Source organism: Ursus americanus, chromosome 8, assembly GCF_024610735.1.
Source record: "Ursus americanus isolate L20-20 chromosome 8, mUrsAme1.1.p, whole genome shotgun sequence".
NCBI lineage: Eukaryota > Metazoa > Chordata > Mammalia > Carnivora > Ursidae > Ursus > Ursus americanus.
In genome coordinates this window covers 25,239,365-25,265,963 of record NC_142134.1, presented here as the reverse complement: position 1 = coordinate 25,265,963, position 26,599 = coordinate 25,239,365, and the positions used below count along the sequence as shown (strand labels likewise).

General features: G+C 41.7%; 2 protein-coding genes and 1 long non-coding RNA gene across 9 annotated transcripts in view; 1 reads left to right on the top strand and 2 right to left on the bottom strand.

Annotated features, from left to right (window-relative positions):
* NAAA (N-acylethanolamine acid amidase) overlaps positions 1-852 on the bottom strand; it is a 34,370-nt gene extending 33,518 nt beyond the window's left edge. For all 6 annotated transcript variants that reach the window (XM_087864078.1, XM_087864076.1, XM_045789778.2 and 3 more), the window contains exon 1: positions 597-852. In XM_087864078.1, the coding sequence (XP_087720204.1) occupies positions 597-799 (203 nt within the window). In that variant the 5' untranslated portion in view covers positions 800-852. The remainder of the gene's footprint in view (positions 1-596) is intronic.
* Positions 853-963: 111 nt separating this feature from the next.
* LOC123787237 (uncharacterized) lies at positions 964-18,476 on the top strand. The gene is made up of 4 exons (XR_006778134.2): positions 964-1,149; positions 2,255-2,345; positions 17,751-17,893; positions 18,186-18,476. It is a non-coding gene; the product is annotated as an uncharacterized LOC123787237 (long non-coding RNA).
* Positions 12,346-26,599, bottom strand: part of SDAD1 (SDA1 domain containing 1) — a 28,996-nt gene continuing 14,742 nt past the window's right edge. For both annotated transcript variants that reach the window (XM_045789791.2, XM_045789810.2), the window contains 11 exons: positions 26,428-26,485; positions 25,300-25,358; positions 24,613-24,689; positions 24,352-24,449; positions 24,171-24,247; positions 23,071-23,197; positions 21,299-21,393; positions 20,980-21,170; positions 20,786-20,870; positions 19,786-19,947; positions 12,346-15,579 (listed from right to left, as the gene is read on the bottom strand). In XM_045789791.2, the coding sequence (XP_045645747.2) occupies positions 15,532-15,579; positions 19,786-19,947; positions 20,786-20,870; positions 20,980-21,170; positions 21,299-21,393; positions 23,071-23,197; positions 24,171-24,247; positions 24,352-24,449; positions 24,613-24,689; positions 25,300-25,358; positions 26,428-26,485 (1,077 nt within the window). In that variant the 3' untranslated portion in view covers positions 12,346-15,531. The remainder of the gene's footprint in view (positions 15,580-19,785; positions 19,948-20,785; positions 20,871-20,979; positions 21,171-21,298; positions 21,394-23,070; positions 23,198-24,170; positions 24,248-24,351; positions 24,450-24,612; positions 24,690-25,299; positions 25,359-26,427; positions 26,486-26,599) is intronic.

The window sequence follows — 26,599 nt, the reverse complement described above, 5'->3', positions numbered from 1 at the left end:
GCTCAGGGGTCGAAGGGGTGCGACTGTGTGTTTATGGGTGTTGGGGTGGTTCCTGAAGCTCTTATCCTTAGGGGTGCTAGGTCCCTCCCTTTCCCAGAGGGCCGACAGCCCAGGCTCGGCCTCACCCAACCCGCAGCATCCCGCAGGGAAAAAAGGAAACTCGGAAAGGGAGGTAGGGCGAGCGAGTGTGGTCCCCAAAGGGGCGGACCTGGCAGACTCGCCAGACCTGCAACGAGAGTGTGGGCTGCGTTCCCCACTCTGCGTTGAGCCGGCGGGTGACACCCTGCGCGCCACCCTGACCCAGAATGTCTGGGGAAGGGCGTGCCTCTGGTGACACCGAACTTGGAGGTCAAACCAGCCGCTCCGACCATCCTCAAGCCCCACGCTTCCCAGGGCGGCCACGAATGCCAGTTCTGGTCTCCGCCGAGCCTGCACACTGCTGAGGCGGCGGGTCAGGAGCCTGGGGTGGAGGGCTAGACGGTGGCAGAGGGCGGGGAGGGGTAGAGCGGCTCGGTTTACAGCCCAGGTGGCCGCACGCATCTGGCCTTCCGGCACGCGGACTACGGCCGCACGCGGTGCCGCGCGGCCGCGCTCACCCGAGGATGTGCGCCATCGTGGCGCGCAAGAAGTCCAGGTCGAAGTGCCGCAGCACGGGCAGCCAGCGCAGCTCGGGCGCCGCGTCCAGGCTCACGTTGAAGAGCGGCGGGGCTGGGGGCGAGGCGGCGGCCAACACCTCGGCCCCGGCCAGAAGTAGCAGCAGCGCCAGCCCCGGGCGCGCTCCCGGCCCCGCGGGCCCCATGGCTCGGGCTCCAGCGGCCGCAACTAGGACCGCCGCTGAGTGGGGCCCCGGTGCCGGGCGGGCGGAGGAGGAGTCGGGGCGGTGCCCAGAGCGCTGGAGGCGGAGCCCGCTGCGCGGCCGGCCCCGCCCGGTCCCTCCCGACCGCAAACCGCGGGAGAGCAGCGGGTGCCGCTTTGCAACCGCGCTTCCGGCTCCCAGCCCTCCCGCGGGGGCCGCAGCCCGGGTCCCGAGAGCGCTGAACGCTGCGGGCCTCCCGCCGCTCCCCGCCCCAGCCGTCCACTTGGGTCCAGACAGAGAGTTTAACTGGGGCCTGGAGGGGATTCAAGAAGATGATTTTCAGTAGCAAAGAGGTAGCGGGAAATCCTACTGTTGTGGGAAGGGGTCTGTCCTTCCCTCTCCGCCTCATTTGCTTGTATTTAAAGTCTTCCAAAAATGTATCTGGGTTTTACAAGGAGAAGGAGAATTATTTTCTGTTCAACACTCCCACATCTTTGCAGTTAAAAAAATAAAAAAGGCTTAAGAGTCAGTTAACATTTAACATTTATGTGCCAAATGTTTTTTCTGACTCTCATTTCACCATCAAAACAAGCCGAACATAGGTTCTACCTACTCATCCCCTTTTTCCCGATGAGCAGTGTGAGGCTTGGAGAGGTTAAATAATTTGCTGCATGTCACACCACTGGCCGGCCTGCGTGCTAGCCTCCAGGCCAGGTAGTCACAATCCAGACTCCACCTCATGATCATTAACCTCCTCTCTCCGTTTTTCTGGGAGAAGAAAACTTCTCTTAGGAAAATCACCGGACTCAGCGAGGCTGGGACGTTCTTATGGTTAGCAGGGACTTCTGTAAGTAAAATAAATGTGTAGTGGAAATTTAGAAAGTTCATTTTTTCCAAGTTTGCTTTTAACTCTCCCCATCAAATAGAATACACCACTGGTACCTCTGATTCCCGCCCCCCCCATTTTTATGGCCTGTATGTCACGGGGCTACAGTTTCAAGCCTCTGCTTCCAGTTTTTCCTGGTCTTGGCTTAAAATCTCAATAAAGACCCTGGTCTTAATTTGCTCCTTTGCAACAGCAGGTGTGTGCTTACACCACAGGTCCATCATGAGAATCACCGAGATCAGTTGAGTTTAGAGAGGTGCACTTGCATTAAAAAAAAAAAAAAAAAAAAAAAAGCTACTTTCTGTCACTTTAAGGATGATATTAAAAAGATAAAAAATAAAAGATCTGTAAGACAGCCATGATAAAATGTATTGAATGAACAAAACTACATTGTGGTTAAACAGGCGTTATTCACAATTAAGCTGAGCTTCATATAATTTTCTGTATTACATTCCTCTAGTTTTAACAGGTTATACATGTTACAGGACAGTTTAAAATGTTCGATTAAAAGGGAGATCTGCCATTACAAACACTACTAACCCTCTCCTTTCTGCTGCTTCTATGCCGTGCAGGTTCCAGAGACGGTATACATGGATTTCATGGTTCATCTATGGATCAGAACACAGAGTTTAAAAAAGACACTTCTGCGGAGAATGCATGAAGGTAAATGACTGTGTCAGAAACATGGGATGTAATGTTTTTATAGCTTGTATCTCATTTTGTTCAGTTTATTTTTTCATTTTTTTACCTGTTCAGGTAAAATTTTTTTTTAATTTTTGTAATTTAAATTCAATTAATTAACATATAATGTGGGCCGCCTGGGTGGCTCAGTCGGTTAAGCATCTGCCTTCAGCTCAGCTCATGATCCCAGGATGCTGGGATTGAGGCCCCCTCTCCCCCCAGTCAGGCTTCCTGCTCAGCAGGGAACCTGCTTCTCCTTCTGCCCCTCCCCCTGCTCCTGCTATCTCTCTCTCACTCTGTCAAATAAATAAATAACATCTTTAAAAAATTAACATATAATGTATTATTTGTTTCAAGGGTACAGGTCTGTGATTCATCAGTCTTATATAATACCCAGTGTTCCTTACGACCCAATGTCCATCACCCAGTTACCCCATCCCTCCACCCCCACCCCTCCAGCAACCCTCAGTTTGTTTCCTATGATTAAGAGTCTCTTATGTTTGTCTCCCTCTCTGGTTTTGTCTTGTTTCATTTTTTCCTCTCTTCCCCTATGATCCTCTGCCTTGTTTCTTAAATTATACATATCAGTGAGATCATATGATAATTGTCTTTCTCTGATTGGCTTATTTCACTTAGCATAATACCCTCTAGTTCCATCCACGTCATTGCAAATGGCAAGATTTCATTTTTTGATGGCTGCATAATATTCCATGGTATGTATCTATCACATCTTCTTTATCCATTCATCTGTCATTGGACATCTGGGCTCTTTCCATAGTTTGGCTACTGTGGACATTGCTGCTATAAACATTGGGGTGCAGGTGCCCCTTTGGATCACTACATTTGTATCTTTGGGGTAAATACCCAGTAGTGCAATTGCTGGGTCATGGAGTAGCTCTATTTTCAGTTTTTTGAGGAACCTCCATACTGTTTTCCAGAGTGGCTGCACCAGCTTGCATTCCCACCAGCAGTATAAGAAAGTTCCCCTTTCTCCACATCCTCGCCAACATCTGTCGTTTCCTGACTTGTTAATTTTAGCCATTCTGACTGGTGTGAGGTGGTATCTCATTGTGGTTTTGGTTTGTATTTCCCTGATGCCTAGTGATGTTGAGTACTTCTTCATGTGTCTGTTGGCCATTTGGATGTCTTCTTCGGAGAAATGTCTCTGCATGTCTTCTGCCCATTTCTTGATTGGATTATTTGTTCTTTGGGTGTTGAGTTTGCTAAGTTCTTTATAGATTTTGGATACTAGCCCTTTATCTGATATGTCATTTGCAAATATCTTCTCCCATTCTGTCGGTTGTCTTTTGGTGTTGTCGACTATTTCCTTTGCTGTGCAAAAGCTTTTTATCTTGATGAAGTCCCACTAGTTCATTTTTGCCTTTGTTTACCTTGCCTTTGGAGACGTGTCTAGTAAGAGGTTTCTGTGGCCGAGATCAAAGAGGTTGCTGCCTGTGTTCCCTTCTAGGATTTTGATGGGTTCCTGTCTCACGTTGAGGTCTTTCATCCATTTTGAGTCTGTTTTTGTGTAGGGTGTAAGAAAATGGTCCAGGTTCATTCTTCTGCATGTGGCTGTCCGGTTTTCCCAACACCATTTATTGAAGAGACTGTTTTTTTTCCATTGGATATTCTTTCCTGCTTTGTCAAAGATTAGTTGGCCATAGAGTTGAGGGTCCATTTCTGGGTTCTCTATTCTGTTCCATTGATCTATGTGTCTGTTTTTGTGCCAGTACCATGCTGTCTTGATTACAGCTTTGTAATAGAGCTTGAAGTCTGGAATTGTGATGCCACCAGCTTTGTTTTTCTTTTTCAACATTCCTCTGGCTATTCCGTGTCTTTAGTTGTTCCATACAAATTTTAGGATTAGTTGTTCCAGTTCTGTGAAAAAAGTTGATGGTATTTTAATAGGAATTGCATTGAATGAGTAGATTGCTCTAGGTAGTATATGCATTTTAACAGTATTTTTTCTTCCAATACATGAGCATAGAACGTTTTTCCATTTCTTTGTGTCTTCCTCAGTTCCTTTCATGAGTATTCTGTCATTTTCTGAGTAGAGATCCTTTGCCTCTTTGGTTAGGTTTATTCCTAAGTATCTTATGGTTTTGGGTGCAATTATAAATGGGATCGACTCCTTAAGTTCTCTTTCTTCTGTCTCATTGTTGGTGTATAGACATGCAACTGATTTCTGTACATTGATTTTATATCCTGCCACGTTGTGAATTCCTGTATGAGTTCTAGCAATTTTGGGGTAGAGTCTTGGGTTTTCCACTTAGAGTATCAATGTCATCTGCGAAGAGTGAGGGTTTGACTTCTTCTTTGCCAATTTGGATGCCTTTTATTTCTTTCTGTTGTCTGATTGCTGAGGCTAGAACTTCTAGTACTATGCTGAACAGCAGTGGTGATGGTGGACATCCCTCCCATATTACTGACGTTAGGGGAAAAGCTCTCAGTTTTTCCCCATTGAGAATGATATTCACTATGGGTTTTTCATAGATGGCTTTTATGAGATTGAGATATGTTCCCTCTCTGCCTACACTGTGAAGAGTTTTAATCAAGAAACGATGCTGTGCTTTATCAAATGCTTTTTCTGCATTTATTTAGAGGATCATATGGTCCTTGTCCTTTTATTTATGTAGTGTGTCACATCGATTGATTTGCAGATGTTGAACTGACCTTGCAGCCCAGGAATAAATGCCACTTGGTCATGGTGAATAATCCTTTTAATATACTGTTGGATCCTATTGGCTAGTAGCTTGGTGAGATTTTTGGCATCCATGTTCATCAGGGATATTGGTCTGTAATTCTCCTTTTTGGTGGGGTCTTTGTCTGGTTTTGGGATCAAGGTAATGCTGGCCTCATAGAAAGACTTTGGAAGTTTTCCTTCCATTTCAATTTTTTAAAACAGCTTCAGAAGAATAGGTATTGGGTGCTTGGGTGGTTCAGTTGGTTAAGCGTCTGCCTTTGGCTCAGGTCATGATCCCAGGGGCCTGGGATTGAATCCCGCATCAGGCTCCCCGCTTGGTGGGGAGTCTGCTTCTCCCTCTGTCCTCTCCCCACCACTCATGCTTGCTCTTCCTCTCTCTCTTGCAAAAACAAATAAATAAGATCTTTTAAAAAAAGAAGAATAGATATTAATTCTTCTTTAAATGTTTGGTAGAATTCCCCTGGGAAGCCATCTGGCCCTGGGCTCTTGTTTGTTGGGAGACTTTTTTATTACTACTTTGGTTTCCTTGATGGTTATGGGTCTGTTCAGGTTTTCTATTTCTTTCTTGTTCAGTTTTGGTAGTTTATACATCTCTAGGAATGCATCCATTTCTTCCAGATTGTCTAATTAGTTGGCATATCGTTGCTCATAATATGTTCTTATAATTGTTTCTATTTCTTCAGTGTTGGTTGTGATCTCTCCTCTTTCATTCATGATTTTATTTATTTGGGTCCTTTCTCTTTTCTTTTTGATAAGTCTGGCCAGGGGTTTATCAGTCTTATTCATTCTTTCAAAGAACCAGCTCCTAGTTTCATTGATCTGTTCTACTGTTCTTTGGGTTTCTATTTCACTGATTTCTGCTCTAATCTTTATTATTTCTCTTCTTCTGCTGGGTTTAGGCTTTATTTGCTGTTCTTTCTGCAGCTCCTTTAGGTGTAGGGTTAGGTTGTGTATTTGAGACCTTTCTTGTTTCTTGAGAAGGCTTGTAGTGCTATATACTTCCCTCCTAGGACCACCTTTGCTGCATTCCAAGTTTTTGAACAGTTGTATTTTCATTTGTTTCCATGAATTTTTTTTATTCTTCTTTAATTTTCTGTTTGACCCATTCATTCCTTAGTAGGATGCTCTTTAGCCTCCATGTATTTGAGTTCTTTCCAACTTTCCTCTTGTGATTGAGTTCCAGTTTCAAAGCATTGTGGTCTGAAAATGTGCATGAAATGATCCCAATCTTTTGGTACCAGTTGAGACCTGATTTGTGACCCAGAATGTGATCTATTCTGATGAATGTTCCATGTGCACTCGAGAAGAATGTGTATTCTGTTGTTTTGGAATGGATTGTTCTGAATAGATCTGTGAAGTCTATCTGGTCCAGTGTGTCATCTAAAGCCCTTATTTCCTTGTTGATCTTCTGTTTAGATGATCTGTCCATTGAAATGGAGTGGGGGGGGGGTTAAAGTCCCCTACTATTATTGTATTATTATCAACGTGTTTCTTTACTTTTATTATTTATTGGCTTATATAATTGGCTGCTTCCATGTTAGGGGCATAAATATTTATAATTGTTAGATCTTCTTGTTGTATAGACCCTTTAATTATGATATAGTGTCCTTCCTCATCTCTTATTACAGTCTTTGGTTTAAAATTTAATTTGTCTGATATAAGGATTGCCACCATAGCTTTCTTTTGATGTCCATTAGCACAATAAATGGTGTCTACACCCTCACTTTCAATCTGGAGGTGTCTGAGTCAAAATGAGTCTCTTGCAGACAGCATATCAATGGGTCTTGCTTTTTTATCCAATCTAATACCCGTGTCTTTTGATTGGGGTTTAGCCCATTAACATTCAGAATAACTATTGAAAGATATGAATTCAGTGCCATTGTATTGCCTGTAAGGTGACTGTTACTGTATATTGTCTCTGTTCCTTCCTGGTCTATGTTACTTTTAGGCTCTCTCTTTGCTTAGAGGACCCCTTTCAGTATTTCTTGTAGGGCTGGTTTGGTGATTGCAAATTCTTTTAATTTTTGTTTGTCCTGGAAGCTTTTTATCTCTCCTGTTTTCAATGACAACCTAGCTGGATATAGTATTCTTGGCTGCATATTTTTCTGATTTAGTACCCTGAATATACCATGCCAATCCTTCTTGGCCTGCCAGGTCTCTGTGGATAGGTCTGCTGCCAATCTAATGTTTCTACCCTTGTAGGTTAGAGACCTCTTGTCCCGAGCTGCTTTCAGGATTTTTCTTTCTCTCTGAGATTTGTAAGTTTTATGATTAGATGTCGGGGTGTTGACTTATTTTTATTGATTTTTGAGGGGGGGTTCTCTGAGCCTCCAGGATTTTGATGCCTATTTCCTTCCCCAGATTAAGGAAGTTCTCCACTATAATTTGCTCCAATATACCTTCTGCCCTTCTCTCTCTTTCCTCTTCTTCTGGGATCCCAATTATTCTAATATTGTTCTGCTTTATGGTATCACTTATCTCTCAAGTTCTCCCCTTGTGATCCAGTAGGTGTTTATCTCTCTTTTCCTCAGCTTCTTTATTCTCCATCATTTGGTCTTCTGTATCACTAATTTTCTCTTCTGCCTCATTTGTCCTAGAAATTAGAGCCCCCATTTTTTATTGCATCTCATTAACAGCCTTTATGATTTCAACTTGGTTAGATTTTAGTTTTTTTGTTTCTCCAGAAAGGGATTCTCTAGTGTCTTCTATGCTTTTTTCAAGCCCAGCTAGTATCTTTATAATCGTTATTCTGAACCCTAGTTCTTACATCTTACTAATGTCCATACTGATTAGGTCCCTGGCAGTCAGTACTGCCTCTTGTTCTCTTTTTTGAGGTGAGTTTTTCCATCTTGTCATTCTGTCCAGAGAAGTATAGATAAAGGAGAGAACAAAATACTAAAATGGCAACAATGACCCCAGAGAACTATACACTAATCAAATCAGAAGAGACTTGAAACCGGGGGGGTGGGGTGGGTGGGGGGGGTGGGGAGGGGAGGGTAAAAGAGAGAATATAATCAGACGGGTGAGCAGAATAGAGCAATACATTGGGTTCTGTGTGTATTTTGGTCTGTTTTAAAGAAAACTAGATCCCAAAATTGCAAAGAAAGAAAAATTTATATATTTATAAAAATAAAATTAAATACAATGAAAGGGTAGAATATAGCTGTAAAAATGGAAATTAAAAGACAAGAAAAAACAAAAGAGAAAGAAAACAGCAACAACAACAACAAAAAGGAAGGGATATAAATAGACAGGTGAGCAGAACAGAGCAATACGCTAACTATCTCCTGAGTGTAGTCTGGTCAGTTTGTAAGAAGAAACTACAATTCAAAATTGTAAACAAAGAAAAACTCACATATACAAAAATAAAATTAAATTCATTGGAAGGATAGAATGTAATTGTAAAGATGAAAATTTAAAAAGACTTTAACAAAACAAAAAAAAAGGGGAAGAAGAAAAAAAGAGAGAATGTGATCAGACAGGTGAATAGAACAGAGCCATACACTAGATTTTGGGTGTACTTTGGTCTGTTAGAAGAAATTGCATCCCAAAATTTTAAAAAAAGAAAAACTTGCATTTATGTGTATATATATATATATATATATATATATATATATATATATACACACACACACACACACACACACACATAAATATAAGATTAAATACAATGAAGGGATAGAATATAACTGTAAAAATCAAAATTAAAAAAGAATTTAAAAAGGAATTGATAAATAAGAAATGGTTGAACAAGGAAAGAAGAAAAATTAAAAAAAATAATAATAAAATAAAATAAAGTTGAAGGACTAAAGAATCATGGAAAAAAGCCATGAAGTCTCTGGGCTGTATTCCCCTAGCGCTGGAGTTTTGCGGTCCTCACTGATCAGTAAACTTGGTCTTGGCCAGATGTTCTTGCTGATCTTCTGGGGGAGGGGCCTGTTGCGTTGATTCTCCAACTGTCTTTGCCCCAGGCGGAATTGCACAGCCCTTGCCAAGGGACCAGGCCAAGTAAGCGGCTCTGGAATGCTCTCTGTGGCTTTTGTTCCCTGAGGCTTTCTGGGCAGCTTTAGAGGATGAGAATGAAAATGAGGGCCTCCCAGTTTCCTGCCACAGAGCTGAAAGCTCGGTGCCCACTCCTCAGTGAGCCCTCAGAGAAAAGCAGTCAATCACTCCTGTCTCCCTGGTTTCTGGCCGCACTCTGTGCTCACCCAGCCTGTGACTGTTTCTATCCCTGCTGACTCCTCCCCAGGGGAGGGGGAGGGGGAAAGGGGGTCTCCCCGGTTCTGCAGCTGGTTGGGCCCTTGTCCGGAGAGCACGCCTGACTGTGCCCCGGTTCACAGTTTATGGCAACCCCCAGCTGAGAGCCCACTCCTGGGCTCACTCTTTGCAGCCAGCTTCCCCGCTCCAATGCCTGGGAGCTCTGCTGCACTCAGGCACCCCAGTCTTCCCGAGACCGCACTGTCCCAGGTAGGGTTCTGTCCAGTTAGCCACCTGGGCGACGTCCTTCACCAGGGCAGGCTCCTAAACTTCCGATTTCGTGCTCCGCTGCTCTATCGCTTGCTGGTAGCTGGTCGCGGTAGGCTCCCTCCCGCCGCAGTCTCTTTTCGCAAATACCGCCTCGGATTCACTTCTCCGCACCTCCTACCTTGCAGAAAGTGGTCACTTCTCTATTCGTAGAGTTGCAGTTATTCTTTTCTTCGATCTCCGGTTGAGTTTGCAGGTGTTCGGAATGATTTTTTAAGATTTTATTTTTTCGTTTGAGACGGAGCGATACAGAGAGAGCGAGCATAAGCAGGGGGAGAGGCAAAGGGAGAGACAGAAGCAAGCTCCCTGCTGAGCCAGGAGCCTGACGTGGGGCTTGATCCCAGGACGATGGGATCCTGACCTGAGCCGAAGGCAGACACTTAACCCCCTGAGCCACCCAGGCGCCCCTCAGAATGATTTGATAGCTGTCTAGCTGATTTCCTCGGACCAGACAAAACTAAGGTTTCCTACTCCATCTTGGACTTTCCTCTCTCATTTTGTTCAGTTTAAAAGCAGTGTGGTAGTTTCAAAAAATTGCCACGTATCCTTCAACACTCCTCCCGTGCAATGGTGGAGCCTATTTCCCCTCCGAGACTGTGAGCTATCCTTAATGAGTTGCTTCTCATGAATAGAATACCGCTTTAGTGATGGTGTCTGACTTGGAAGGCAAGATCACAAAACACATTGCAGCCTCCTTGCCCTCTGGGATTGCTCACGTAGCAGGACACCAGCTGTCACGCCCCGCAGACACTTACAAAGCCCTGTGAAAAGGTTCCTGCCTTGAGGAACTGAGACCTTTTACCAAGAGTCAGAGAGGAATGGCGTCTTCTTCCTAATAGCTATATGAATGAGCTACCTTGGAAGTGGATCCTCTAGCCCCATCTAAGGCACCCCCAAATTCCTGATCCACAGAAACCACGGAATAATGTTCATTGCTTTAGCCACTAAATTTTGATCAATTGTTCTGTAGCAGTAGATAACTAATGAAGAGTTAGGTGACGTGAATGTTACCACCGTAACACCTCAAATTGTAGGCATGGCTTTGGAACTGAGTGGTAGGTGGCAGCTGGAAGGTAGTGAAAGCCCGAAGTTCCTTGAATAGACTATTAGAGGTCTGATGGCCATTAAGGAGACTGCCAGTAGTAGCTTCAGGGGAAGTGAGGAACATGTTATTGGCCACTGGAGAAAGGTGGTTGTTACTTAGTGGCAGGACATTTAACAACACTGTCACCTACAATAATGTGGAAGGTAGAAAATGTAACTAAAGAACCGAATAACCTAGCTAGATTTCTAGTCAAAGTGTTGACATTGCCACCTACCTCCTTCTTGCTGATTATAGTAAAATGTGAGAGGAGAATAGCTTAGGACTGCTAAGAAGTCTAGCAAAATGGTGCAGCCACTTTGGAACACAGTTCGGCAGTTTCTTACAAAACTGAACAAACTCTTTTCATATGATCTAGCAACTGCTCTCCTTGGTATTAATCCAAAGGGGTGAAAACTTATGGCTATACCTGCACATGGATGTTTATAACAGCTTTATTCGTAATTGCCAAAATCTAGAAGCAACCAAGATGTCCTTGAGTAGGTGAACGGATAACCAACCATGCTATAGCCAGGGGATGGAGTTATTTAGCACTAAAAAGAAACTATCCAGACCAGGAAGAAACGTGGCGTTAACATAAGTACATATTACTAAATGAAAGAAACCAGAATGAAAATGGTATATAGTATCATGACTCCAACTCTGTGACATTCTGCAAAAGGCAAAACTCTAGTAAAAACATCGGTGCTTGCCAGGGGTTGGGGGAAGAGGGGGATGAATAGGCAGAGCAGAGAGGATTTTAGGGGCAGTGAAACGACATTTTATGATACTATAATGGTGGATAAATACCATTATACATTTGTCTAAACTCACAGAATATATAAAACTAAGAGTGAACCCTAATGTAAACTATGACTTGTGATAATGATGTAGGTTCATTAACTGTAATGAATGTATCCCTCTGGTGCACTCAGTTTTGTTGTGAATCTAGAACTGCTCTAAAACAAAAGTCTGTTCAGGGGCACCTGGGTGGCTCAATTGGTTGAGCGGCAACTCTTGGTTTCAGCTCAGGTCATGATCCCAGGGTCCTGGGATCGAACCCTGCGTTGGGCTCTGTGCTCAGCGGGGAGTCTGCTTCAGGATTTGCTCTCCTTCTGCCCACCTCCCCAGCCCTGCTCTCTCTCTCTCTCTCAAATAAATAAATGAATCTTAAAAATTAAAAAAAAGTCTATTTTAAAAAAAAAGGATCCAGGACTGGTTTGGAAAATTCCCAGACCCAAGGTATATATGGGAACTTAGTTTGTCACAAAGATGGCAATGCCCATCTGTGGAGAGATGTGTCACATAAGTAACTGACAAAGAATTGGTATCCAGAATATATAAAGATCTCCTACTAATCAATAATTAAAAAAAAAAAAACCAAAAAGCTATAAAAAAAGAACCAAATGACAAAAATCTATGTGAAACCATATCAATCTCTCTAATAATCATGGAAATCCAAGTTAGGGACGCCTGGGTAGTGTAGTCGTTAGGTGTCTGCCTTCGGCTCAGGGCGTGATCCCGGCGTTCTGGGATCGAGTCCCACATCGGGCTCCTCTGCTGGGAGCCTGCTTCTTCCTCTCCCACTCCCCCTGCTTGTGTTCCCTCTCTCGCTGGCTGTCTCTCTCTGTTAAACAAATAAATAAATAATCTTAAAAAAAAAAAAACCAGTATCATTTTATAAACAACACAGTATTTCCTCTTGGGCCTTTATTCATTTTCTTACATGTCTAGTTTGATGATGCTATAAATACTTTTGTATTTTGTTTTCATTTATAATAAGCATTTCCTATTGTAAACATTTTTATGGCTTCAAAATATTCCATAATGTGGATAAATCGTAACTTAACCATTTCCACACTGAAACTGGATTGACAAAACAATGAAAGCAGAATTTGCAGGACAAGATTACCATTTAAGAAGTGCCCTATACAAACATATGATGTTTAAACAGTACAGAATTAGCTGTGCTCTGTTTTTTTCTGCATTTTTAAATAAGTACTGACCAAAGACTGTACTAGGAGAGAATTTTATTTCCTTATAAAAGAGAAAAAGCTCCACGTCAGTGCCTTACTTCTCTATTCACTTTCAAGCTCTTTTAAAATCTCATAAACTACAATTAAAAAAACAATAATTTTTAGTTTTAATTTTTATACAATGAAAGGATGTCATTTGGTAGAACTGTATTATTCCTGGTAACACATTTTAAAACGTGTTTATCTAAAGAACAGAATATTCCAATTAAACATTCTGATTCTGAGCTGCCATGTGACAATTTAAATAGATTACAAATTTTCAAAGAATAGAATATAAGGTAATGAAAACAAAATCGATACATAACTTTTAAGAAATTATACCACCTTTTAAACCGTAACTTTTATGACTCAGGAATAGTTCCTACTGCTTCCAGTTCATCATAAGCAGCCGTTTGTTAGCTAATGGCCATTTCACCCTCCTGCCAGCTGAACCTCCCTCTTTTTAGGGTGCCCTCAGCCCTGTGCTGTGCCTTTTCTGATAGCTCCATAGCAGCCCTGTACTGTCATTTTGTAAGCCTACTTCCTTCGTTGGATTGAAGGTTTCCATGTGACACAAACATTGTGTTTGCAACCCACACACTGAGCATTCAATATACATTTTTATATTTCAAACTAATTCCCCCCAGAATGGAGGAGGGGCAAAACAAATATTTGTAGCAACTCTAATTGTTGTTTCATTTCACAAAGATTAAACAAAATATAGAAAAAATAGAAACAGATACTAATCTTTGATGTGAAATTTACTGAATGCTTACCTTGTGGCAAATACCATGGTAAGTGCTTATTATAACAGTCTCAAAATTTGCAAAACAACCAATGAGGTAGATGGTATTATATTTAGAGAGAGAGAACTGGCAGGGAATAAATCGCGTATTCAAATACTTGCTAGGCACCTAACATCCTGGGCACCGATGAGCATTAGTGATCTAGCAGAGAACAGACTCTGCCTTTTGTGGAACTTGCTGAGATCACATACATGGTGTATCAGCATTCTAGATTTATACATCATTTTATTTATATTATGAGCTTGGAAATGGGAGTTCATCCCTGAAATGCATCCATCCTCAGGACTGACAAAAAACAGAGACTGAAAAGTTGAAGCTCAGACTCTGATGACGTCTTCAAGGTAAAAGGGACCCTAAAAGATCACTCTGCCTTTGCTGACAGCATCCAAACTTTGATCTTCAGGTTTACAGAACATATTCTCAAGAGAAGATTTATAAAGTAATAAAAGGAATCGGGTCAAATTAAGATACTATGCAATTAAGAAATAAGAGTTAAGACTTTCACCTTTTTAAACTAGATATTTTTCTATCTTGCATATAAACCTCAGTTAAGGGCAGGGTGAAGCCACAGTAGAAGTCTGAGCACAGAATGGACTTTGGCCCCCTGGCCTCTAAATGGGGTACAAAGGTCCAGGGAAAGGATGGATGACACTTCCAGGTACCATCACAAGTCATGCAGCAAAGCTGTGAACCCCAGCTGCTATGCCATTTTGAATTTTATTTGCCTCTCTCAAGGAGACACCCAGTTCAAAAATGCAAACAAAAAAAAGAGAGAGAGAGAAAAAAAGTTTCAGGTCTGAAATGTCAAATTTGCATCGGACACTTCCTGTTAAGTTGCTGAAGTTGACTCTGAGAACTCCTCTCACCAGGCCAGTGCAACTTAATCATTAAACTTCCGATTTCACAAGTAATAGCCAGTAATCTGAGGCATCTTTGCGGAAGGTCCCAAAGTTTCAAATAAAACCAGAAGTGAACACAGAAAGTGAACAAGAGAAGCTTTAGAAGCTTCTATTTCTGGTGGGCAGAAAATTGCCTTTTATTCTGAAGTATCATAGAACACTTTTCTCATCTATCCCAATATGATCTAGGGAATCTGAGGCAAAGGCACCAAACTATTTCCAAATGCAATGACTTGCAAACAGACGCTGACCATGGCTCTGTGTCCCCTGAAATCTACTCAGACATGCCTAGGGAAGGGAGACCAATACAGCACTCAACACACACAACAGGACCTACCTGACATTAGGAACCTTTTATTGAGACAAAGCAAACAGTGGGCTAAAAATACTACGGCATGAAGGCAGGCTGAGGAAACCAATCTGATTTCTTTTTCCTCGATGGCAGCCCAAAAGACAAACTAAAGACACTCCAAGATTACTATTTATACTTAAGGCAATTTAAAAAGCGAGGTCTTAACCAAAAAGCCTGTACCTGGCATTCGAAAAAATACTTACATTTTTTGGATGGACTAAAGAGCTAAATTGACTACGAAAAATCTGTACAGCAGGGACCTGTTTTCAGCAGGTTAAGCCTATATACAAGTAAGAATCTCTTACTCTTGTAACATTGTCCTGTTTTAAGAGAAAATGTTTAACTCCCATGCCCTGCAGAGGCCTCTATGACCCCAGAGAAGCACAGACCTATCTCTAATAGAGAACTATTTACACTGCACTATAAATACACTTACGACACACATCGGCCCCTCCTATTTCCCAAACAGGCTGTGAATGCCTTCTGTGAGGGGTTATGGCCCATTCGTCTTTTATATCTACAGTGACAATTCGTAGGCACCCAACATTTTTTTCTTTTTCAAGGATGCTCAATAAGAATGATTTTACCACACCACTACTGGTTACATTTCAAACATGCCTACCATTACCCATCTCCAAAACAAAACACTAAATTGCTACCAGGTTTACTGTGTTTTTCACAATACAGTGCTTCAGGACTTTTTAATGTAAACAAACATTCTTGATTAATTTTCAAAATAATGATTCAAATTTAGCATTCTTCTTGGAATGGAAAATTTGCTTGCAGGTTACTTCATTCTTTTTCTTTTTTTCAAAAGTGCATCTCGTAGTGCCAGCTGGAATGTAAAAAAAAAAAAAAAAAAACACAAAACTTTAAACATGGGAACTCTCGGGTACCCCGTTATGCTAACTTGGTCATCTGGCAGTGTACCAGAATGGAATCACTAAATCAACAAATCATCCTGAGACAACTGTGTGGCTCAGGTGTGTGACAGATACTATTCCACGAATTCCCAAGCACCATTCTTTGATTCCTAGAAATTTCTTAAGATCTCTGGCTTTTGAATTTTAACCATATAGATACGTATTTTTATTTGTTTGCTTTGTTAAAGAATTTGAGGGGATAGAATTACCTGAATCTATATCTAAATGTTCAAATTTTTTGGATTTTATGATTTTTTAAGTTATTGACTCCTTGCCTTTATTCATATCTGGGTCTTGGTATGTCTTTGTAGATAGGCAGAATAGCTAAGCATAGAAACTTAAGGTAGAAAAATTAACAAGTTCACTTCAACCTAATTTGTATGGCTGAGGAGGTTATTTCTTAGACTCATCTCTGTCTTATTTTCTCATCTGTAAAACATAAAATCACAGTACCTGCTCATATTGTTGTATACTGATTACGTTATTTAAAAAACGGAAAGCTCTAGAATAGTTAAGGCACAGCGTAAGAACTATATGTTAGATAATGATGTTATAACCCAAGGTTACATAAATTTAATTCTGCTCGTTAAACTTTGCAATAAAGCACAGACTACTCACTACTCTCACACATATCTCAGTTCCCTTCTCCCTTCAACCGCCACCATTTGAACATAAGGAACCTGTACATTCTCCTTCCTCTTCCTTTTCCTTTCTAAAGGCCTTACTGCAAGATCCTCCTCTCTCTGCCATAAGCTTTACCTTCCTTTTCTAGTCTCACCTTTTTACATTTTTTTTTTTTGAAATTAAGATTATTTATTTATTTAACAGAGAGAGAGAGAGAGAGAGAGAGAGTGCGCACAAGCAGGGGGAATGGCAGGCAGAGGGAGAGGGAGAATCAGGCTCCCCAAGGAGCAGGGAGCCCAATGCCAAGCTCAATCCCAGAACCCTGGGATCATGACCTGAGCTGAAGGCAGATGCTTAACTGACTGAACCACCCAGGCGTCCCACCTTTTTACTAATTCTATGAGTATACTCTAAAAATGTACAATAAGACCTCATGTACACTTTCAAGCCATGTAAGACCCTTTTATTTAGGACAATCAAATATCACTGCGGGGTAGAAGGGGTAGGAAATGTGATGCTCCTTTCCCAGAGGGTGCTTTGGGTGTGTGAGATAATAGAAAATATATACTGGTCTCTAGCCCTGGTTCCTGGCACAGAGCTCCTAAAACTGGTAATTTCCTAAGTGGTAAGGGCAACTCCTTTTAATATTTGTCTTTGACCCTGTTCCTAATACAGGGGTCCCAAACCTTTGTGAATTCCTGAGTGAGAAGAGCATCTTGTGTACTAATGAGGCGACTATGTGGGCTCCTGGAGAGTGGCTGGTCCAAGACAGACCTTGGAATTTTCGGCACCCTCCACCCCCAACATACACACTTCTCCATAGAGGGGAAAGAGGCTGGAAATGGAATTAATAATTGATCATGCCTATGTGATGAAGCCTTCAAAAAATCCCTTTAGTGTGAGGTTCTGAGAGCTTCCAGGTTAGCGAACACATCCGCACCAGGAAGGTGATTATCCTACTTCTGTCCACAGGGACAGAAGCTTCTGTATTCAGGACTCTCCGAGACCTTGCCCTATGTATCTCTCATCTGGCTGTTCATCTGTATCCTTTATCACATCCTTTAATAAACTGGTAAACTTAAGCAACTGTTGCCCTGAGTCCCATAAGCAGCTGTAGCAAATTAATCAAACCCAAGGACAGAGTCACTGGTCAGAAACATAGGTTATCACCTGGGCTTGTGACTGGTTTCTGAAGTGTGTGTGTGTGTGTGTGTTTCGGGGGAGGGGTCTCATAGGACTGAGCCCTTACTTAACCTGTGGGGTCTGACACTACCTCCAGGAAAACAATGTCAGAATTGAATTAAACTGCAGGACACCTAGCCAGTATTACAGAAAATTGCTTGTGTAGGGACAACACCTCCACACATTTGGTGACCATAAATGTCAGAGGTGAAGTGTAATGTGTGAGTAGCAAAAGAAACACACAAAAGGTAGACTGAAATGGGTTTTTCTATTTTAGGCTCACAGGTCAGTTTGGGGGATGCTCTGAAGCTGCACTGCCCAATCCAGTAGCCACTAGCTACATGTGACTTTTGGACATTCGAAAAATGGCTAGTCCAAACTGAGATGTGCCACAGGTGTAATTAGTTCAAAAACAAGAAGGTACAGTATCTCATTAATAACTTTTATATTGATTACATATTGAAATGATACTATTTTAGATATACTGGGTTGAATAAGATATATTACTAAAATTAATTTCACCTCTTACTTTTTCCTTTTTTATTTTAAAATTATTTATGTGGTTTGTATTGAATTTCTATGGGGAGTGCTGGTCTAGAGTGAAGAGGAGAATAAGAGAAAATTAGGAACCTAGAGTCAAGTTTTATAATGGAGAGACCTTGAAGAAAATACAGGTCAAGGATATATAAACAGAAATTCTGATTAATTTCAGGTTCCAAATGGCAAGGAAACTGGAGAACAAGGGAAAGACATTCTTGAACCAACAAGTGCCTATGTCCAATGAACTCGTACTTTTAAATAAAAAATTCTTTCGTCTCATGACTCAAGAGGTGCCGGCCAGGAACAAAGCAAGGTTTCCAAATCATGCCAAAAAAAATCTCACTAAAACCAACAGAGGAAGTAGGCAGTGGGGAACACCCTCGGTCACAAAATGTAGCAAGGTCATAAAAACTTCATAATGAAGGAACAAACCATGGTGCAACTCAGTGGTTACTATTCCTCAACCTGCAATCTTATAAAGGTCTGCTGAAGAAGAAGCTAAGAGATTGAATCAATTCAACTATGAATTCAAATTGAATTGGCAAAATTCAGGTATTTATTTATTAAGATTTATTTACTTAGAGAGAGCGTGAGAGCAGGAGGAAGAGGCAGAGGGAAGAGACAGAATCCCAAGTAGACTCCCTCCTGAACGCATGGAGCTCATCTCACAACCTTGAGATTATGACCTGAGCTGAAATCCAGAGTCAGATGCCTAACTGACCGAGCCACCCAGGACCCCAAAATTCAGATATTTAAAATCCGAAATGGCATCTTTCTTTTCACCTCAATTTTAACAACCTCTATTCAAAATGCTATCACTTTATTATTTACATAATGTTATTGGACATAGTTTAGAACCAGAAAAATGAAATGAGCAGATAGGCAGATTTTATTTTTTTATTTTTTAAAGATTTTATTTATTTACTTGACAGAGAGAGAGAGAGAGCGCACAAGCAAGGGGAGCAGCAGAGGGAGAGGGACAAGCAGACTCCCACTGAGCAGGGAGCCTGACATGGGGCTTGATCCTAGAACCCCGGGATCATGACCTGGGCCGAAGGCAGACACTTAACTGACTGAGCCACCCAGGCGCCACAGGTAGATTTTAAATTGCACCTTATTTCAGTTAATACTGCCTTGGTGCCCCCACAGATGGAACACTGCCCTGGAAAGCTGGCCATTAACATTCCAGCCTGGCAGGCTCATCCCTGGCTAGCAATTGAGGAACAATGGTTTACTCTTGACTTTATTTCCTGGCAGTCCTTCAGAATACTTTTAGAAATACTCTGGTATACTCCCCATAAAGAAAGATATGAAAATATGAGTTTTACTATAATAAATTACTAAAATAAGCCAACTGAGCAGCATAGGACTAAACGGCAAAGACTATAAATGGATAAAATGAAATCCCCAAAACCTACAAACATAAAAGCTTTGCAAAAGGACACATAAGGAAGGATCATGGTATTGTATTTCACAAATGTAATGTCGAGAATTTTAGCATAGGGATGACCTTACAGACCATGTAGCTTACACTCCTTTCGTTACAGAGGAAGAAAACAGACTCCGCTTTGGTCACACAGGTGAATCTCAACCAAGTCAGGTGTAGGATTACATGTCCTGACCACTTTCCACCTCTCCATGCTCCCCAATAACGCTCCCTGTTAATCCTAAGACACATATAACACAAGGTCCTAAAGGCACAACTGTCTCAAGAGTAGAGAAGTCTTAAAATGACAACAGTATTCTAACCAATCAAGCTTCATTGAACTCACCTGCTTTTCTCGGAAGGAACGCTTGTTTTTTGACCGGACATTATGGCTGTATCGCATCATCATAAAGTTCTTCTGTTTTTTCTTCTCTTTATTTGTGGAACTGGAAAATGGGTTCATTTTGGTTTTCTTCCTCACAAATTCTTTTCTGTCTGTCTTTCCAGCCTATTAGCACACACACAGAAACACTTCAAGAGTTACCTAATCCACGTATGTGGCTCCTCTATGCCAGGCACTCTACTGGGTGCCAAGCATAAAAAGATGGATGGGATTCCGTCCTTGCTCCCAAGTAACTCACTTTAGGGGAGAATGATCATGATATACTGTAATGGGGCAAGGGAAACTCAGTGGAAAAAAGGGTACAATTCAGCCAGTCCAATCAGAGGAGCTTCCTAGAAAGGGAGACCGATGAGCTCTTTTTGGCAGGATGAAGGCATTCATGCTGGGAGAAAGGAGGTGAAGGGTAGAGCGTTTTCAGGAAGTACAATGGAATATGAGAAGGTGGAGAAGAAAGAACATGGATTTTTAAACTTATCTACATAGGTTTCAGTATAAATGGAATGCACAGGGTGATGTGAAACCAGTATGGGATGATGCCTAAAACAAATAAAGGTAGAGAAAATAAAGCTGAAAAGGTGGGCGGTTGGAAAGGCTGGGATGCGCAATCACACGGCCCTGCCAGAGGCTCTCCTTTAACGACTGTAAACGCTCCCCTGCTTCCCTAACAGCCCGGATAAACGCACTGCGCCTCCCGGGTACCAGGCAGGTGCTAGTGCCTTTCTGTGTTCTACATCTTGTTCCGGATGATGGCTACATGGCTATCTAGTTGCTAAAACTCATCGAACAGAACACCTAATATCTGTGCACTTTATTCTATGGCAATTGTACCTTTATTTAAAACATCAAAATAAAATACTGCCATTCTGTGGCTACTCATTTTATTTCACTTTTCACCTTATTTGCTTGTTGTCTGAAGAACCAGGGAATGACATGCTTCACTTACCATTGCTGTTGCCAGTCTTGTCTCCTTGTCAGACTTTGGCTTCTTATGAAGGCGTTCAATGTCCCGAAGAGAGAGTAACTCACCCCTGGGGTGAAGAACAAATACAATATTAAAGCAGGGTGGAGGTCCTTTGCCTAATACTTTCATCACCACATGAGCTGACTGAAGACGCCCTGTGGATGTGTGGTTTTTACCTGGGCTCCTCATCACTATCGATTTCAATGTATTTCCTCTTTTGGGCTTTCCCCGGGGCAGCGTCGAGTTCTTTCCTCATTTGGGCCATGCGGATTTTCTGGAAGTCTTCCTGGGTTAAAACTCGGCTGGTGCTAATGGCTGCGGCTTTGGCTTTCCGCTCCTCCACGGGCATGCTGTTGAGCTTCTTGGTCTTGAAAGCACACAAGAGAGGTTGCAAGAGCTCAAGTGAGAGCTTAGTCCCCCAACAAGGCCCCGCATGAATGAGGCCTTAATGGACATCAGAGTGATGCACCTGTACTGGGAAGTTTCAGGACTTACTATTTCTTGCTGTTCTTCATCAGAAGAGTGGTGCACATCAACCCACTCACCATCGGCTTCTGCCTCCTCACTGAGGCTGGTACCTTCCCACCCATCTGTGTGAAAAACAAGACACCGGTAGTATCACCGCTTTATGTTGTGTACTCACGCTAAGTTGAAATTAAGCAAGCAAAAAGAAGGTAAAAGTCAATGGAGCTCTACTGACCAATATTTAGTGTTAAATAAACCACATCAATTTAACTAATTTATAGAATGGGAAATAAGCACTGACCATGTATCTACCATGAGCCAAAACCTTATCATCACTTTCTTTAACTTTCACGACTCAACAGAAGAGGAAGAGACCCTTCAAGTTAAGATACCTACCCCAAGCCACACTGCTAAGAAATGTGGCCTATGATGAAATCGTAAAAATCATGTCTGAATCTAGAGCCCATGTTCTTTCCACCATACCATGTCCATCAAAACAGCACCTGGACATTATCTTAGCCACACAGCGAGGGGCTGACAATGTGTCTAAGCATATTTATACATGTTTTTAGAAACTAGTTAGAAACAGTCATTCAGAGAACTTAAGTTGAAGATTCTGGATGTGAAAGAACCTTGTAGACACCTCAGTGAAGAGGCATTAGTTCTTAATGGAGCCATCACAATAGGCTCTCGAAATCACAGACATGTGCAATTTTTCAGTTGTTCCCCATAAGAAAGTGTTTCAGCTTTTTGGTATGGCGTATACACAACCAGTTCTGCTGAGGCCTCAACTCTATCTCTAGTCTGGTATCTTGCTATATTCCACCCTGTACCCTACATTATAATAGTTTCTTAAATCCTGCAGGGCTTTGCTCATAGTTTGCCTGGAAAATCTCCACTATTCTACCATTCCTCACTTATTATTCAAGATACAGCTCATGGGTCAGCATCTCTTTGAGGTTTTTTTTTTTTTTTTTTTTAAGATTTATTTGTTTGAGAGAGAGAGAGAAAGAGAGAGAGAGAAAGCATGTGAGTATTCAAGCAGGTGGAGAGGCAGGGGGAGACAAGGAGACTCCCCGCTAATTGGGGAGCCTGACACAGGGCTCGATCCTAGACCAAGAGTCAGACGCTTAACTCACTAAGACACCCAGGCGCCCCTCTTTGAGGCCTTTTTTGAACCTCTGAGGTACACCTGACTTCTCTCCTGCCCTTAGGCCCCATTTCAATCATAAATCCTGGTAACACTTTATTGCTGAGCTATTTATGAAAGGTCTTTGAGGACAGGAACCATACCATTCATCTTTATATTGACAGTGGCTAGCTCACAGGTAATGCTTTAAAAAGTTTTGATATAATGAATGAATTAATATGAAGAGATAGGACTCTAGCAATCACGGTAATAAAGGTTAACCCTGGAAATCAGAATAGAGTTTTCTCAAGCATTCTTCAATAACGTTCAACAAGTGTTCTTCAACAAGGAGCATCTTGGAGATTGCTCAGACTAATCCTGTCTTTTTTTCTAGGCAACCAACAAAAAACTATTATCTTTCCCAAGTGCCCAGCACGCTCTTGATGAGGGGCAGCTGCCCTGAGGGCCCGACAAGACATCTACGCTGCAATGCAAGTTCCCTAAGTGCAGGAAGAATGCCCATTTTGATCCCCAACGCCTGTTAACAGTGCTTGGCACATAGTCCTTGCTCAATAAATATCTGTCCAATGAATGTTCAATCAGCATAAAGATTTCAAGGTCAATACAATATAGGAGTGATTTTATCTTGAATAATGGTGAAATGAAAATGAACCTTCATCGTTTTCAGCATCCTCTTCTTTTTCAACTTCTAGAACTTCTGCTCCCGGAATGTAATCTTTAGCATCTAATTCTCCATATTCTTGCACTCTTGCTTCTATGGAGGCCTCTGTAGGCTTACCCTAAAGGAAAGAACATTGTTTTGTTTTAAAGATTTGAGAGAGAGCGCGTGTGCGCTCGTGCAAGTGGGGAAGGGGCAGAGGGAGAGAATCTCAGACTCCGCGCTGAGCATGAAGCCCCGCACGGGGCTCACTCTCATGACCCTGAGATCACGACCTGAGCAAAAATCAAGAGCTTGATGCTTCACCAACTGAGCCACCCAGGCGCGTCCCCCACCCTCCAACATTGTTTTTAGTAAGGTTCTTAGACTGCATTATTCATGAAAAGGATGAGGTCTTGGGGCATCTGGGTAGTTCAGTCGGTTAAGCATCCCACTCTTGATCTGGGCTCACTATTGATCTTAGGGTTGTGAGTTCAGGCCTCAAAAAAACAAAGAAAAAAAAAGGAAAGAAAAGAAAACAAAGGCTTCTCTAAGATTATGAATGTAGAAGGGAGAATCATGAACAGTGGAATAAATCAAACGACAAAAACAGTCCACTTATGCCTTGGGTCAAAGTAATTCCCTCAGCCAGAACACTGCCTACTATTTTCTTGCTCTCTTCTGATCTGGACCAGGAAACTGACAATAGAGAACAACTGCTCCAATTCTCACGTCTTGAGATCACCACCTCTCTCTATTACATACACACATTTCTCTTCCTTCCCAATTCCAAAAAGGTGCTACCTGGCTGGGCAACAGCCCGTTCAACACTGGCATCAGTGACTGAATGATCTCTGGAATTCCAATCTGTGAACGATGTTAAAAGCTTTCAAGATGAAACAGCCTGACAGGTCTGTAAGACTCGTCAGCATCAAAGAGCACGTGCCAACTACAAAATAGGTAAGGCAATGGTATTCGAGCCAATTGTATTCCAAGAATAAAATTGCCAATACTCACAGCGGAAGCTTCACAAACACTAAAACTCATACTGTAGGGAAGTGTTCTCACCTTCTGAGACTGTAACCTTTGGATCAACATATGCATGTGTCACCTACCCGGAATTTCTTCTGCAGCATCTTAGGATTCAGTGTTCGGAAGAGCTGAATCAAAGTTCTAGCAGACATCATCACATCTGCAAAATAACACCTTTAATCAGAAACTCCAGAGCCAAGAGTCTGTTGAGAAAACAGAATCATTTGATATTCTTTGATCTGCAGAGAATACACTGCATCTTACTCTTATCTCTGTGTGTTTTATACTGAGCCAGGTCTTGGAGAAGTTCTTCAGTCATGGCCAGAGGACATCGAGCTGTTATCTCTTTTATAGCATTGATTCTAGAAAAGGAAAATGAATTTAAAAAGCCCAAATGGCAATCCCAGATGGTTCAATCTAAAAAGGTTTCCTAAAAAGACTAAAGCAAAAGGTATATAAATTGGGCTTTATAAGACTTAAAAACATTAAGAACATATCCACTGCCTCCAGGTACGTTCTACATACCCTACAGTCATGACCTCCCCAGAGTTCTTGTCGGTGACAAAATTGTTGGCCACAGTCATGAGCACTGATTGAATGATCTGAATTGGGAATAAAAGAAAAGAGATGAGTGCTGATAAAATGTCTCTACCTGCTCAAACGCGTGAGGATGAAGGGACACTTAGCCTATTCAGAGTAGAACAGTCTTCCATCCTCAGTTTGGGACTTGGAAGAAATCAAGACTGAGGAAGACAGATAAAAATACTTTGGGTTTCAGTCTTCTAAGCTATCCTTAGATTAAATTTTGCTCTCTTTTAATATTATTTTTCAATATGGATTTAAAAATTGCTTTGACTCAGGAAAATCCAATGATTTTATTTTATTCTATTTATTTTTAAATAGGCACTACTTAAAAATTCTTTTTTTTTAAATTTACTGATATTCTTAACTTCTTTGACAAAAGATTTAGCAATTAAAGTCAGAATTCTCAACAACTTATCTAAAATGAACTTTACTTCTCTATACTAAATTCCCTCCCCCCCCACCCCCCCAGTTTCTATGACTAAACTTGTGTCTCCTTAAGAGTTAGTGTCTCTTCTCATTTTGAAGAAAAGCGGGGCAGGGGGCAGTCATTCCTGTGGGAAATGCTACCATGATATACTTAATAGTGGCACTGCTATGCAGACAGAAGTAAGGTTTAAGAGTTCTCACCTCTGGGGGTACTAAGTGATGAGATGCTTGGGCAGCAAACAGAAGGATCTTTGTTACTTCTGAAAATGTAAGAGATCAGAAAAATCACAGTCAGTTTCCTGCTCTGTCTCTCAGGACTACAGCAAACATGGCAAGCACGTTCCCGCCTTCAATGCTACTGCTTTCTCCACCTGAACACCCAACCCCCAGATCCCTGCATGGCTCACTCTCTCCCTTCCCTCAGGTCCCTGCTCAACTGCTGCCTTTTCAAAATGTCTTTCCTGACACAAGCTAAACCAGAACCTGCCCCAGCACTCTGTATTGTCTTTATTCTTCCTTTTTCCTCAAAATACTTCTCTTCATCTGGACATTGTATACATACACTCTCTGGATCTCCCTCCAGAATGTAAGCTCTATGAAGGTGAGGACATTCTTTATGTTCTCTGTGGAATTCTTAGCGTCTAACTCAGTGTCCAGCCTAGAAATCACTAAGTAAGTGAATAACTATAAACAGAAATATATACACATGCTCTCCCTCCAAAGGGGCAACATATATTAGGAAGAAGTGAGGTGAATCCTAATTTGCCATTTATTTGCTGGGTGACCCTGGTCTTTTTATTTCTACACCTCGCAGGACTGAAGAGGATCTGATAAGATGATGTATGTCAAGCACTTAGCACAGAGCTTCACTCATGTAAGATGTTCAACAAATGCTGGCTTCCTTCCTATCTTGGTTCAAGTTCAAAGGCAAAAGCAACCATCTCTTCTTTCCCGCCCTTATGTCGTTTTTAACTGAGAATACACATGAGGGCAATGACAACCGTAAGATAAAATTCTGATATCTATTACAGTTACAGTAGGTCAGACTTCTTTTTTAGAACTTTCTACCTGTTTACAGTATCACAAAAACCCTTGCTTTGAGAATCCAGTCTTTTGTCTTCCAAAAATACCTGTTTCTTAAAGTTGATAAGCAAAACAGTTAACGGATGGCAGACTGGGGGGAAAGAAAACATAAGGGTTTCTCTCCCCTTCTCTGAAACAGAACACACTTGACTCCTAACTGGTGCCTTTAATAACTCCAGAACAAAAGGCATGGATGGTTACTCTAACCCAAGGTCACTGAATGAACATGGCGAGTAGGAGGCTTACCTCTTTGGTGGGGCTGCAGAAACCTCTGCACAAAGGGATAGAAGTTGAAGAGAAAAAGCTGTGGAAGGAAGAATGCACAGACTGTAATATTTAGGAAACTGAAGCTGGAGAGTTTTATTTCTCCCAATGCAATTTTATCACCAAGCTCGGCTACCTAGGGATCATTTTTTAC